Raw genomic sequence first — 16373 nt, 5'->3', positions numbered from 1 at the left:
TGCTGAAAGTAAGAAATTTGATAACCTAAAATAAGCTGCAAGTGCATGGTTTGAAATAACTCGATAAAAGTGAAACGCAAATGTAATGGGAATTACATTCACATAATTGTTTAATTCCGCCTTTGAGCCGTGTGGATTTAAAGAACTTCTCAAAAATCGCTGCATTACTATTTATGATCCAGAGGCCAGAAGTGTCTATTATTTAGTTTAGAGAACGGTGAAAAAGACCATGTGCTCACCTCACAATGGAAATACAAAAGTATTCGCAGATCTGGTCAAATCCTGATTTTTTAATGAACGAAAGTATATCATTCTTTCAGTCCATGGTAATCCAAAAGGTATAACAACTATTTGACTATTCTGTCTGGGAATTCCAATAATTAAAGAATAGATGTGATCTTGATAATCTCAACAACAATAAAAACCCTGGCCATGCATCAAGAATAAAATTGTAAATACATGTGATCATTTAATTAGTGAACATGACGTGTGGAAATAATACATTGTTCAGTCCCTCCAGGATTTTGCAGAAATTAACACAAAATCAAGGAAACTCCTCAATATTCGGAGGAGCGTGCAAGTTTTCAAAATGACTGCAGATTTTCCACAGATCCGAGCTGAGACGCATCATGTGACGTCATCACGACGCGCATTCAGCCAAAGCCCTCTTCGGTTCACGTGCGTCGTGAACATGAGTACAGCTATAAAGATCTCATTTACCAACAAACATCACCGTGAAAGAGCATGCAAAACAATTTCGTGCGATTTCAACAATTCAAGTAGTTTTCCATAAAAAATTTTTTTTAAAAGCACAAAAAACTCCGCAAGTTGCATCGCAAATTTTCCACAACAAACACAAAAAATCCACTCCTCGACATCCTGTATAGAGTATGAACGTATGTATAAAGCTTAATTTCATAGTGATAAAATCCCCAGAGCCTCCTCCAGTAAAACAGAAGGAACATGCACCACCAGAATGTATAAAGCCTTTCAAATGATCCTGTTTGACCAACAATAGAGCTAATCAATTCCCACACGTTGTTCTAAAAAGAACTGTGGAACGTCCCCAGTCTCAGCCGTGTGAATGTGTTTATGTTGCTGCAAATTACTACGTCCACTAAAAGTCTCCACTGTATGAGTTCTCTGGTGTTTTATGAGCTTACTGTTCTCAAGAAAACTCTTACCATAATCTAAGCACTGATTCAGTTTCACTCCAGTGTGGATGTGTTGGTGTCGTTGAAAACTACTATGCCTAGTAAAGCTCTTCCCGCACACTGAGCAGTAATACGGCTTTTCCCCGGTGTGGACGTGTTGGTGCTCTTGCAGATCAGCTCCCTGTATAAAACCCTTCCCACATTCCAAGCACTGATACGGTTTATCTCCAGTGTGAACGTGGAGGTGTTTTCGGAGATTACTCCTCTGTGCAAAACTCATCCCACAGTGTGAGCATCCATACGGCTTCTCTCCCGTGTGAATTCGCAGGTGTTGTATGAGAATACCTCTCTCGATAAAGCTCTTCTCACACTGCGAGCACTGATACGGCTTCTCTCCCGTGTGAATGCGCTGGTGTCGCAGGAGATGACTCTGGCTTGTGAAGTTCTTCCCGCACAGTGAGCAGTAATACGGTTTATCTCCCGTGTGAACGCGTTGGTGTATTTGGAGATCAGTCCTTTGAGTAAAACTCTTCCCGCAGTCTAAGCACTGATACGGTTTATCTCCTGTGTGAATACGCAGGTGTTTTTGGAGGTTACAGTTCTGTGTAAAACTCTTTCCACAGTGTGAGCACTGATACGGTTTCTCTCCGGTGTGAATTCTCTGGTGCTTTATAAGATTACTACGCTCAATAAAACTCTTCTCACATTGCAAACACGGATACAGCTTCTCTCCCGTGTGAATGCGCAGGTGTCGCTGGAGATCGCTCTGGCCTGTGAAGTTCTTCCCGCACTGTGAGCACTGATATGGCTTCTCTCCGGTGTGAATCCGCTGGTGTTTTTTGAGGTTCCCGTTTTGACTGAAACTCTTCCCGCACTGTAGGCATCTATACGGCTTCTCTCCCGTGTGGATGCGCTGGTGTTCTTTGAGAGTACTCTTCTGACTGAAACTTTTCCCGCAGTTTGGGCAGTGATACGGCTTCTCTCCCGAATGAATACACTGGTGTTTTTTGAGAGTACTCTTCTGATTGAAATACTTCCCACAGTGTGAGCACTGGTGAACTTCACTTTGTGTTTGTCTGTAAAGGGTGGTAGTGTGGAAAGTACCAGATGAGCTTTGTTGACCAATCTCTGTGGATTCCAGATTCTCACATTTAATCTCGCCTGATGTCATCCTAGTTGGATCTACTGATGTTCTTGCAGAGATAAAACGATGCTGTGTAGGGAACAGGATAGCAGTAAAAGGAAGGACACCACTCATATCTGGACTGGAAAGAGGCAAAATGGATAATTTTGTTAAATATTTTTAAAGAAATAAACCATAATTTTATGATTAATATTACAAACTAAAATTCTGAGCTTCCTATCTGGCAACCAGAGCATGTCAGAGAGCAGAGTCAAGTAGTATGATTTTTCCCAAAGCAAGGAGTGGGTTTTTAGAGGAATAAAGGTTTTTTGAGTATTTTTAGGGTACGAGGGTTCCCACTTTCAACCGCAAAAGTGTGGTACCACTGAGACTAAGAGTAACTGATCAGAAGACCTCAGAGACCTAGGAGCTAAGTATTGAGAGAGCAGGTCCATAATGTAGGAGAGGGCTAGCCCATTACGAGCTTCAAATACAAATAAAAGAACCATAAATTGGGTCCTGTTTGAAACCAGTCCAGAAAGGCTAAAACTGGAGTGATGTGATCCCTTCTCTTGGTGCCTGTAAGCAGCCTGGCTGCCGTGTTCTGAACTAACTGAAGGCGAGTCATATGTACAACCCCCTCCAAAACTATTGGAACAGCAAGCCCAATTATTTTCTTTTTTCTTTCTTTGAAGACATTTGAGTTTGAGATCAAAAGATGAATATGAGAAGAGAGCATGAGAATTTCAGCTTTTACTTCCTGGTATTTATGTGTAGACGTGTTAAACAACATAGAATATAGCACATTTTGTATCAAAATATTGGAACATGTGACTGACATGTGTCTCTTGTTAACCAGGTGTGTCCAGTTAGATTGACTGTTTAAACAATAAACAGCTCTGAACATCTAATCTTGTATTTTGCCCTCAATTTCACCTTTGAGGGCAAAAACTGCCCTCAACCTGCATTTGTTGTTAAAAAGGATAAACCAACATGAAGATCAGAGAGCTATCTATGGGAGAAAAGCAAGCCATTGCACAGACATTGGGCATAATCAATACAATAATTTGGAATATCTTGAAAAATAAAGAAACCACTGGTGTACAGAGCAACAGACACCGAATGGGTTGACCAAGGAAAAACAACAACAGCAGTAGCTGATGACAGAAATGTGAGAGCTTTGAAGAAAAACCCAAAAACAACAGTCAGTGACATCACCAACAACCTCCACAGGGCAGGGGTGAAGGTATCATGATCCACCAGTCAAAGAAAACTTCGAAAGCAGAAATATAGTGACCATACCACAAGATGCAAACCACTCATCAGCAGTAAGAATCAGAAAGCCAGATTTGAATTCATAAAGAAATACACAGATGATCCACAAAAGTTCAACGTCACGGAAAGTCCAAAGTGTGGAGAAAGAAAGGATCTGCTCATGATCCAAAACATACAAGCTCATATGTGAAACATGGTGGAGGTAGTATCATGGCTTGGGCTTGCACGGCTGCTTCAGGAACATTCTCACTAATCTTTATTGATGATTAACTCATGATGGTAGCAGCAGAATGAATTCTGAAGTTTACAGGAACATTCTGTCGGACAATTTACAGAGAAATGCATCAGGAATTAATCAGGAGGAACTTCATCATGCAGCAATACGACAATCTAAAACATTTTTTTTTTTTTATCTCAAACCCAACTGTCTTGAGTGTATAACAAAAAAAAAGAAAGAAAGAAAAAAAAAAGAAGAATTGGCATTGCTCTTCCACTGCTTTCGGAGTAGACTGTCTGTATACATCACATTCCAGCTCTCTGACAAACAATGAACTGTTTGTAGAACAGAAGATCAGCATTCTGAAAACACGTCTTACCTTGTAATCACCTGAAGCACAATGACAGGAACACACACACACACACACACACACACACACACCCGACTGACCCTTTCACTTAATTATTTATTTACATGACATATTAAATGCGATAGCAATACTGCTCTCATGTATTACTCATTAAATCGAACTGAATAAACTCCTTTAATCAAACCAGCTTCACTGTAGTGTTTGGAGTTTTGTACATATGGCGTCACTGACCAGATTAATTAACCTACTTCAGTATCTCACTAAGGATTAGCTGATGAGAATAATGTTAGTGAGCTAAACTTATTTACATAATCATTAGCAATGTTAGCCATGGAGTACTCTAAAGTTTAAAAGAAGTAAAACATGATCATGATTAGCAGCAATTTGATAATCTGTTAATAATTAGCAGCACACACTGTAACTTTTCACTAGTTTTGACTTCCTGATAGGATATATAGTGCACTACAAAGTGTGTAAACACCACTATTTTATAGACTGTGTAGTGCACTAGCACAGGAAGTAGAAATCCATTTAGGATTCAGCCACTATTAGCCGAGTTGAACTTACCTTGATCTTTACAGCAGAACGCAGTTAACCTCCTCAAATACACCCACAACGGATCAGATGGAACTGTGGAGGTAAAACCCTGTCAGAAATATTTGAATGTAAAGATGATTAGTAGAGTCGGAGAGCTCAGCTCATCAAACAGCAAAACTGCCGCACGTCTTCTTCTATTTCTGTGAACGTGTGGCTGAACGCGACCTAGACGCTCACAGCGACACCTACTAGAGTATTGTATTAGCGCTCCTAATCACCATAACAACAGAAGACTGTTTTGCTAATATAGCCCCAGCTAGCAAGCAGGTACCGGTCCACCGGATAATATTAATCTAACCACTTCTGGTCCACACGCAGACCAGATTAACTGACTGAATAAATAAACAATTAATTCCTTCATTTATAAATTGACGTGCTGCACGCCGTGTTTTGTCCACTTGTTGATGATGGCCTTCACAATCAAAATCCAAGTCTTATTTCTCATTTGCACAGTTGAATCATGGAAAACTGCACAATGAAGTTCTTCTTGGTAGCACCACTAACAAATACCGGACATATACTTATTAACATTACATAGAAGAAAACAAAATATACAAATGTACGAAAGGCAAAAAAAAAAAAAAAAAAAACAACAACAACAACAACAACAACAATCTCAATATACAAAAATAATCAAGGTACACACAAAAATTTACATAAGTATTGGAGGTATAGCCATGTGTTTAGGGTGTAACTGAAACCAGCACACAATGTAAAGAGTATTCCATTTCCATAGTACATCTGATGTTTCGGAAATTATTTTGTACCCCTGTCCTGATAGCTGAGAGCTTTTATATCTTCAGCAGTCAGATAAATCCAAGAAAATGGCAAGAAAACCCTACAGAACAGCTGATCTTTATTTGACACTAATCAGAATCACTTCATCGAAGACAGCAGCATGATAATTACTTTTGAACATAAGTTTGAAAGTTATTGGTTAATTCTGAGTACAATTTTTCACCCCTTTATAAAAGTTTGTGCACACTTATACAACCAGGCTGTATCTTTTACTTTTCCTAAAACACTTCCATTTGTCTTTCACATTTTGTTGGTTGCTATTTCACATCAAAGGTGGAAAATAATTGATCTACTTAATGCTACATTTGGGTCGCTCCAGTCACAGAACGGTTTGTTGCACAGGAAGAGTAGATTCAGGTGCAGAACTGCACTGCACACATCATATTACGGTGCTTCAGATCAAGGGTGATATAATAAAACAAAGTATAACTGAATTACAAACATTTTATCAAATAACAAAATTAGAGACCAGGCGTGATAGACAAAGCTCTAGCACATTCATAAGACATGTAATACCAATGGGCATTTGCAGGGGGGTGTCCTTACAAAATACTTCAAAAGTTACTGGTTGTTTTAGCTGCCTACCACAGTATATTGAAGTTGTGGTCCTCTCCTTTTTTAAAAAGGACTAAACGTGTATTTTTACTCGTTTCATTAGTAGATTCTTTTCACTTATTACAAGCATATACCTAAAACTTTGTTTTATTTCTTGTTTTATTACCTTTGGAAAATACATTCCCCACTTATTTTCGAAAAAAAAAAACAGTTTTATTCTGATGAAAACTCTACTGCCCCCTCTATGGAAGTAAGCAACAATGAATAAACAATATTCTCCGCCATACTGTATCCAGTGGGTCAAAATTCAAATCTGACCCAAAAAAATGAATAATTTGGGCTATACAATAACAACGCCAGGAAGATTGAACAGATTTAGTTCATTCCCACGCTATTTGATGAGAATTGCCACACGTCCACGTTCTCGGCTGTGTGAACGTGCTGGTGTCGCTGAAAATGACCGCGGTTCCTGAATCTTTTCCCACACTCTGAGCACTGATACGGCTTCTCTCTTCTGTGAGCATGTTGATGTGCTTGGAGATCGGGTTCTTCTCTAAAACTCCTCCCACACTCCAAACAGTGATATGGTTTATCTTCAGTGTGAATGTGCTGGTGTCGCTGTAAATGACAACGCCTCCTAAAACTCCTCCCACACTGGGGGCACTGATACGGCTTCTCTCCTGTGTGAATGAGCTGATGTCGCAGGAAACAACCGTGCCTACTAAAACCCTTCCAACATACTGAACAATAATAAGGCTTCTCTCCGGTGTGAATATGTTGGTGTGCTTGGAGATGAGCTCCTTTTCTAAATCTCTTCCCACACTCTAAACAGCGGTATGGTTTATCTTTAGTGTGAATGCGCTGGTGATGCTGAAGACTACTCTGGACAGAAAAGTTTTTCCCACAGTCCGAGCAGTGATACGGCTTCTCTCCTGTGTGAATTCGCTGGTGTTGTCTGAGACTACCTCTCTCGGTAAAACTCTTTCCACACTGCGAGCAGTGATACGGCTTCTCTCCTGTGTGAATGCGCTGGTGTCTTTTGAGAGTGTTCCTCAGGCTGAAGCTCTTCCCACACTGTGAGCACTGATACGGCTTCTCACCTGTGTGAACCCGCAGGTGTTTTCGGAGAATACTGCTCAGGTTGAAACACTTCCCACAGTGTGAACACTGATACGGCCTCTCTCCCGTGTGAATCCGCTGGTGGGTTGTGAGATAACTCTTTTGACTGAAACTCTTCCCACACTGTGAGCAGTTGTGAATTTTCTTTTTGGACTGAGAGGTGTTAATGTGGAAAGCATCAGATGAGCTTTGCTGAGTACTGAAGCTCTCTTTGGGTTCCGGATTCTCACATTTAATTTCTTCTGAATTCATCTCTTGATGTTCTTGTGGAGATATAAGATATATAAGAGGTGTAGGAAAGAGGACACCAATAGAAGACTTGCAACAGGGCAGCACTCGTGCCTGGATCAGAAAGAGGCAACAATGACCAAAGATTAAATATTTTTTAAATATATTTATTTTTATTTTATAACCCACATTTCAGAGCAACATTATATAAACTAAAGTTGTCCTGTCTGGAAGCCAATTGCTACATTCTGGAGGGAATTTTCAAAAGTCAGTCAAATTTATTTATACAGCATATTTTAAACAACACAAGTGTTGACCAAAGTGCTGCACATCATGCATAATAAGAAATGCATTAAAACATATAATATAATGAAAATAAATATATAAAGAAATAGTTACTATAAGAAAACAGTGATGTGGCCTGACATCATCTTGTGGTTTGTTAAAATAAATGTTACAGTAACATTGTCAACTTGGCTTTGGTGGTAGGTCAAAAGCATCAGCCAAATAAATAAATAGTAATGGCTTCTGTTTAGGTTATATGGTGAAGGCCTAATAAAGGCAAGAGCAAAAAGAATCTCAGATAAGCCTACATTGAAGCAATAGTGTTGCTCAAAACTTCTGTCACTCGTCCTCCAGACTATACTGTACATAAGTAGACACAGCCTTCAGACAACAATGGCTTGAGCAGCGTATGGATAACTACACATTTAGATGAGTCACTGTCCTGTGCTGTGCTGTCAAGGTGCAAGACTAGATGCCCCAGAAAGATGCACTTTCTAATATGCATTACATGAGCTTTCACCTGACGAGACCCCTGCTGAAGCGTGTATGATCCTTAAAACCGATGTTCTCATGAAAAAAAAAAAAAACTTTGTCACAATGGTTTAGGGAAATAAGAGAAAACAGAAATAAGAATAACATAGGAGAAATATTGGTTAGCTGTTTTTTTTTTAATCTTGTGCAACAGGAATCACATAGTGTTCATTTTTTTTATGCCAAATAATTTCTAATAGAAGCAATATTATTGTGCTTACATAAAAAAAAAAAGACAAAAATGTTTGGGTGTCCAGCTTGTTCAAAGGTCACAGTGATGATCCCTTCTCACCCAGTGGGCCAGGGTTGAGGGTAGAGATCAACCGATAATTGGTTTTACAAATATTTTCCCCAATATTTTAGTATATTTCCATAATCAGATATCTGTTTTGTAATATCAGATCCACCAATAAATGAGAATTGAGAATTGCATGCAGGAGCACTATTGCAGCACTGTGTCTGAGGGGAGACGAGTTAACTACGGCGGCTGAGCGTTGGTAGAGCGGGTTGTCCACTAATCGTAGGGTTGGCGGTTCGATTCCCGGCCCACATGACTCCACTTACCGAAGTGTCCTTGGGCAAGACACTGAACCCCAAGTTGCTCCCGATGGCAGGCTAGCTCCCTGCATGGCAGCTCTGCTATCATTGGTGTGCAAGTGTTTGTGTGAATGGGTGAATGGTGAATGAGACACAGTGTAAAGCTCTTTGGATAAAAGCGCTATATAAGTGCAGATTTACCATTTACAACGGTGTGCACAGGTAAAGTATACTTGCTTTGTTTTAATTAATAAACTTTATTTAATATAATAGCCATTAATGCATAAATAAGATGTGTTACACAAATGCTTGGCATGTAGTAATCCGTTTAACCTCGTTGAAGCTTTTATTTAAAATAAATAAATTAATAAAATAAAAAGACACTTTAGTATTTTTTTTGCACTCTTTCAGACCACTATATTTACTGGTGTTTAAATAAGTTTTGTGGGGGTTTTTTGTATGCAAGGAGGACGTGAAAATGACAACATTGTTATAAATAAAACGGTTTGTTCAGTTCAGTGATGGTGTTATTACTGTGTCAAAAACTGAAGTAAAACAATAAATAAATATTGGTTCGGCCTATCGGTTATTGGGCACAAAACATGCCAAATATCGGTACCGGTTATAAAATTAAATAAATAAATAAATAAATAAATAAATAAATAAATAAATAAATAAATATCGGTCGATCTCTAGTTGAGGGGGAATATTATTTGGGGTTTTTTTTTTCTAGTCTTGGTTATGATTCATATAAGATAAATGCACATCTTCTAACCAATCAGATTCGAGAATTTAACCACGGTGACGAAATAGTTATAAACCTGGTTAACTCAGTGATTGTAAGCTAAGAAGCTGGTCCTTAGTGTAATATGATTAAATGATGAATTAATTTAAAGCCACCAAAATATCACAATCATCTATTGCAATGTTTAGTTTGCAGACCGTGATATCCCAAATCCACACGTCCCAGCTGATATACAGCTCACTTTGTACCAATCATTTAATTAAAAAACAAATGTGTGGCCTGACATATAACTGAAACTACAACCTCCTCAACAATCACCTTCCAAACTCTACTTTATCCCCTGAGACTCAATCTTAACCTAGAGACCCGCACAAAGAAAGTAAACTTCTCATTATCATTAACAAAACCAAAACAATAATTATCTGCACACACTGTAAGGTTTTACTAGGGCTGCGTTCCAAATGAGTCCTGATAGGATATATAGTGCACTACAGAGTGTGTAAACACCACTATTTTATAGGCTGTATAGAGCACTAGCACAGGAAGTAGAAATCCATTTAGGACTCAGCCACTGTTAGCCGAGTTGAACTTACCTTAATCTTTACAGCAGAACGCAGTTAACCTCCTCAGATACACCCACAACGGATCAGATGGAACTGTGGAGGTAAAACCCTGTCAGAAATATTTGAATGTAAAGATGATTAGTAGATGATTAGAGCGCTTCTGTTTTTGCTTCTTCTTCTGATCATCTAATGGCGGTTGGCAGCTATTGTCTGTAGTGCATTACTGCCGCGAACTGGACTGGAGTGGAATCTCGTCGCGGTTGAGTTTGTAGAAATCGAGTATTGTGTAAACTTATATATGTTTCACCGGACAGATTTGTGTACTATAGTATACAGTATATATGTACAGTGTAGTCTAGATTTATTTTTCATTTAAAATTGGAAAAACAAAAGGTTTCAGAATTTTGAAATGTTTGAAAGTGAATGCTCAATAGCTTGAATATTTAATTTTCAGAATTCTGCACAATTTCTAGCTCCATATTTAAATGTAAGCACATGTCTATTATTGACCATGTTCTTAACGGCTTTGTACAAAAGGTCAGATCTTCTTCATGTCTAATCTCTTCTACTGAAGTGTGTGATCAGATGACACTCCCATGGATTTGAGCTTAAATGGATCATAAGGTTTTGCACAAACTTGTGGAGTCCATGCCAGCTCGAGGGCACACTGTCATTAAAGCAAATAGTGGACGTAGCAAATACTATGAAACTCTGAAATTCATTTCAATATTTCAAAGATTCTATTTTTTACTCAAGCCAATAATATACTTTGTAAAGAACATGATTAAATGTTGGGGGCATAGTGGCTTAATGGTTAGCCTCATACCTCGAGTCCTGCCTCTGCCCTGTGTGCGGAGATTGCATGTTCTCCCTGTGCTTCAGGGGTTTCCTCCCAGAGACCAAAGACTGACTGGCTTTTCCAATTGTCCATGTGAAAACAGTTTTTGAAAGGGTTCTGAAGGATTAGGAGTACATGCATATGATTTTCCACTGACTTTATTCTTTTTATTGTTATTGATATTTTATTGTTATTAATAACAACAATTAGAATTTGTGAAGTAGCCCTTATAACCAAAATAACAACAATCTGCTTAATAATAATAATAATAATAATAATAATAATAATAATAATAATAATAATAAATACACTCAGATGTGAGTATAAGTTAGAACAAGGACAGTAAGAGCTTAAGCAAAATAAAGGTGGATGGGCATGGAAAAACAGTGGGAGGAGCAAAGGATAGGAAAGACAATAGGATGATGTTTCTACAAAATTCAGAGAGAAATAGGAAGAATTAGGAAAGAGGAAATCAAGACTGAGATTAGGACATACAGAACTCAATAGTACATTGTACATAATGGGAAAACGTAATTAATGCCAGTGGAACTCTGTCGACAGGATGAAGCAGCGGAATATGAAATTCTCTACTGTACTTGATTCAGAAATCATTGTTATTATTATTAGTAGTAATTGTTATTGTTGTAGTTGTACTAGTAGTAGTAGTAGTTGTTGTAGCCGTTGTAGTTGTATCAGTAGCAGTAGCAGTAGCAATAGTAGTAGTAGTAGTAGTAGAACCACCTCATGGAACAACTGGCATCTCCTCACTTTCTTGCACGCTTGCACAATATCTACATGCCTTGTTTACAAGTTTGTTTACACTCTTTGTTGCACTGTGCTACCTTGTTGTATTTATATTTACCTGTGAATGTTTGTCTTTTACCACTACTGTAACGCTGCAGTTTCCGTTAGGATCAATAATGTTTCGATCGAATTAAAAGTTGTACTGCAGCTAGCCACTAGCGAGCCCCAGAGTAATTTTGAATTCAATTTTGAGCTCCTGTCACGACGTGGTAACTGCAAGCAGTACGAGTAGATTGTACAATGCTCCAGTAGGTGTCGCTGTGGGCGTCTAGGTCGCGTTCCACCACACATTCACAGAAATAGAAGAAGACGTGTGGCAGTTTTGCTGATTGATGAGTTGAGCTGTCCGACTCTACTAATCATCTTTACATTCAAATGTTTCTGTCAAGGTTTTACCTCCACAGTTCCATCTGATCCGTTGTGGGTGTATTTGAGGAGGTTAACTGCGTTCTGCTGTAAAGATCAAGGTAACTCGGCTAACAGTGGCTGAATCCTAAATGGATTTCTACTTCCGGTGCTATTCCTAGGCATTCATCAAGACACACAAAATGAGCATGAACAAAAGTTGCATTTCACTGTAAATAAATTAAATTGTCAAACAGCTTTACAAAAATTCAGGTCTTGATTCAGATCCAACAATATGAAGGATAAAGTCCCTGAGACGGCATTTAGAACAAACCTTGAGAAGATTCAGTCCTCCTTTGGGTGACACTGGACAACTGAATTTTTCAATGTCCACTTTATTAGCAACACCTGTACACACACATACATTTAAATTTATTCATTTAGCAGATGCTTTTATCCAAAGTGACTTCCAAATGAGGAAATGCAAGCAAAGTTATCTATCAAGCAGAGAACAATACAAGTAGTGCTACTGTACAAGATCTTTTAATTGAGTTCTAGAGAAGAAAAGTGCACAGAGTCTAGGTGTTTTTTTTAATAAGGGAAGGGGGGTTAGTTTAGTGTTCATGGAGGAGGTTGGTCTTTAGCCATTTTTGAAGATGGTGAGAGATTCTGCGGTCCGGATTGAGGTTGGAAGTTCATTCCACCACTGAGGAACAGTTAGTGTGAAGGTTCTGGAAACTGCACATTTATGCAGTTATTTAATCCAGCCAAAAGTAATGCATAAATACTAATATATATATATATATATATATATATATATATATATATATATATATATATATATATATATATATATATATATATATATATATATATATATAATGCATAAATACATTATATATATATATATATATATATATAATGCATAAATACATTATATATATATATATATATAATGCATAAATACATTATATATATATATATAATGCATAAATACATTATATATATATATATATATAATGCATAAATACATTATATATATATATATATATATATAATGCATAAATACATTATATATATATATATATAATGCATAAATACATTATATATATATATATATAATGCATAAATACATTATATATATATATATATAATGTATTTATGCATTTTATATATATATATATATATATATATATACATTATATATATATATATATATAATGCATAAATACATTATATATATATATATATAATGCATAAATACATTATATATATATATATATATATATAATGCATAAATACATTATATATATATATATATATAATGCATAAATACATTATATATATATATATATAATGCATAAATACATTATATATATATATATATATAATGTATTTATGCATTTTATATATATATATATATATATAATGTATTTATGCATTATGTTTATGGATGCACAAAAAGCACTGAATTAAACTACAGTCCGAAGTGAATAATATATTCTGAGTAACCGATAACCAATAAATCGAAAATAATAACAATAATCGGTCAATTAATCGATTATGAACATAATCGTTAGTTGCAGCTCTACTTTTAATAAATCACTACAAAATTTCAGTCTGAACACATCAGTAAGTTTACAGAGAGGAAATCTTGATATGCAGGTCTACTTTTAAAAACTGAAAATCAAGCAAAATGCTTTTTTGTTTTGTTTTTTTAAATATTCAACTATTTGAATATTTTGTCTTTTTTTCTGATCCAGATATGAGTGGTGTCCTGTAGGCAAGTTCTCTCCTGCTGTCTGACTTGGATGAAGCCAGGTGAGATAAAATGTGAGAATCTGGGACCCACAGGATGCTCCAGTAGTCAGCAAAGGTCATCCGGTCCTTTTCACATGTACGCATCTCGGTGAGAAGTACGGAAAGAAATTGTGTGGGAAGAGTTTTAAACAAAAGAGTAATCTCCAGCAACATTTGCGTATTCACACAGGAGAGAAACTGTATCACTGCTCACAGTGCAGGATGAGTTTCACTCAGAAGAGTCATCTCAAACGACACCAGAGCGTTCACTCTGGAGAGAAGCCGTATCACTGTTCTTGGTGTGACAAGAGTTTTACGAAGCAGAGTAGTTTACAGCGACACGAACGAATTCACACTGGAGAGAAGCCATATCACTGCTCACAGTGCGGGAGGAGTTTCACTCAGAAGAGTCATCTCAAACAACACCAGAGCGTTCACTCTGGAGAGAAGCCATATCACTGCTCACAGTGCACGAGGAGTTTCACTCATAAGAGTCATCTCAAACAACACCAGAACGTTCACACCGGAGAGAAGCCGTATCACTGCTCACAGTGCGGGAACAGTTTTAGTAACCAGAGTAATTTTCGAGAACACCAACGAATTCACATAGAAGAGAAGCCTTATCACTGTTCATGGTGTAACAAGAGTTTTACGAAGCTGAGTCATTTCAAGGAACATGAACGAATTCACACCGGAGAGAGGCCGTATCACTGCTCACAGTGTGGGATGAGTTTCAGTCGGAAGAGTCATCTCAAACGACACCAGCGCATTCACTCTGGTGAGAAGCCATATCACTGCTCACAGTGCGGGAACAGTTTTAGTGACCGGAGTAATTTCCGAGAACACCAACGAATTCACGTAGATGAGAAGCCTTATTACTGTTCTTGGTGTGACAAGAGTTTTACGAGGCACAGTAGTTTCCAGCGACACAAACGAATTCACACCGGAGAGAAGCCGTATCACTGCTCACAGTGTGGGAAGAGTTTTAATGACCAGAGTAATTTCCAAAGACACCAGAGTGTTCACACTGGAGAGAAGTCGTATCACTGCTCACAGTGTGGGAAGAGTTTTAGTGACCAGAGTAATTTCCAAAGACACCAGAGCGTTCACACCAGAGAGAAGCTGTAACAGTGCTCAGAGTGCAGGAAGAGTTTTAGTGACCACAGAAAATTTCAGCAACACAAAAATGTTCACATAACCGATAATGAGGACATGCTACAATGATCATGAGAAAGTACGGGAATTGGCTAGCTCTATTCTGAAGACCTAACTTGGAGCACTACTATAAAGTAGGCAAGGGACGATTGATTATATCTAAGACGGACTACTGAAATAGTTTATGGACAATTCCTATTCTTTTGGATAGCCATTAAATAAAAGGTGTTGTATAGTTTGTTAATGTAATGGTCAGGATTTGAGCAGATATGCAAATATTTTATAAGGAAAAAATGTGTGAATAATAATAATAAGTCCTCCCACCATGATAGTGGGACCAATGAAATTAAACAATTGTCAGAGCACTATAATAAGCTAAGCTTTATAAAAGGTTAAATACATGAGAAGTCTGATTTTACTCAATTGTAAACTTTGGCAAAATCGATAAACCTAAATAATTGTTTTTGTTGGTCATTTACTTCAATCAGGAAAGGGCATAAAAACACTCCTTAAACCTGACAGGCTGTGAAATACCTTGTGCTTACCCTGTTAATCAAAAGGCTTAAGGAAGGGAAATTTCTAGACCTATCTGATTTTAAGACAGCTAATAATAGAGCTTTAACTATGATCAAAACGTTTTGTTTTGTTTGCTTCCTCTTGCTGATGGTCGCGGTCCAGCTACATGATGGTGTCCTGCACTAACAAAAGATGCCAGGCATCCCTTTGGCTGTAAAATAAATTTCACAGACTACGTTCAAACATAATCCAACTACTCATACATATACTCAAATGTACTTGTATGTATAATAGGTGTATTACCCCTGCTGAAAAAAACAGTAGAAACCCATGTAGAATTTGTAATGGTGATAATGGGAGTTGTATTGGTTTGAATAGAAACTGTAATGGTCCCTGTGGGTCTCTACTAGTAATTTGTTGCCTTCTATTGGTGGCATGTTACGTCTAATGGATACCATTAAGGACCAGTAAAGGTTTTAATGGTTAGTGGATGGTTTGTAATGGTATTTGTAGTGGAAACCATTAGAATTTCTATGAGGGTTTCTATATATATATATATATATTTTTTTTTACAATAATATGGCTATTTATTGTAGCCATAGAACGTTTTAATCCTGAAAGTTTCATTGCCACATAATTGGCAGATTAGATAACCGCATCAATGTGTAGGTGCACAGGTTTTTCCTAATAAACTGGATGGTGAGTTTATACTAAATTGTTGAAGCAGGTTTATAATCGAAAACCACAGCATCTGATATGCACATTAAAGCAGCCAGTTGGGAATGCTGATATCTCTAAACATCCAGAACAACAAACAT

The 16373-nt window shown here is 37.3% G+C and overlaps 2 protein-coding genes across 3 annotated transcripts in view; one reads left to right on the top strand and one right to left on the bottom strand.

Annotated features, from left to right (window-relative positions):
* LOC108272222 (zinc finger protein 585A) overlaps positions 1-10301 on the bottom strand; it is a 19715-nt gene extending 9414 nt beyond the window's left edge. The window contains exons 1-3 of the mRNA XM_053683549.1: positions 10128-10301; positions 6466-7550; positions 1022-2419 (exon numbers count right to left, since the gene is read on the bottom strand). Of these exons, the coding sequence (XP_053539524.1) occupies positions 1022-2419; positions 6466-7460 (2393 nt within the window). The 5' untranslated portion in view covers positions 7461-7550; positions 10128-10301. The remainder of the gene's footprint in view (positions 1-1021; positions 2420-6465; positions 7551-10127) is intronic.
* A 1673-nt stretch (positions 10302-11974) lies between these two features.
* On the top strand, positions 11975-15440 carry LOC108272238 (zinc finger protein 436). 2 transcript variants are annotated; one of them, XM_053683620.1, is made up of 3 exons: positions 11975-12206; positions 13848-13981; positions 14075-15440. In XM_053683620.1, exon 3 carries the CDS (start codon positions 14107-14109, stop codon positions 15010-15012), a length of 906 nt encoding a protein of 301 aa, XP_053539595.1. In that variant the 5' UTR covers positions 11975-12206; positions 13848-13981; positions 14075-14106; the 3' UTR covers positions 15013-15440. The 2 variants fall into 2 exon arrangements, with proteins under 2 accessions (XP_053539595.1, XP_017336028.2); XM_017480539.3 differs by having other exon boundaries at positions 13848-15440.
* Positions 15441-16373: the final 933 nt, after the last annotated feature.

The sequence above is a fragment of the Ictalurus punctatus genome, chromosome 11 (assembly GCF_001660625.3).
Source record: "Ictalurus punctatus breed USDA103 chromosome 11, Coco_2.0, whole genome shotgun sequence".
Lineage (NCBI taxonomy): Eukaryota > Metazoa > Chordata > Actinopteri > Siluriformes > Ictaluridae > Ictalurus > Ictalurus punctatus.
Note: the sequence above shows the minus strand (reverse complement) of the source record. Positions and strands in the feature narration are given on the sequence as shown.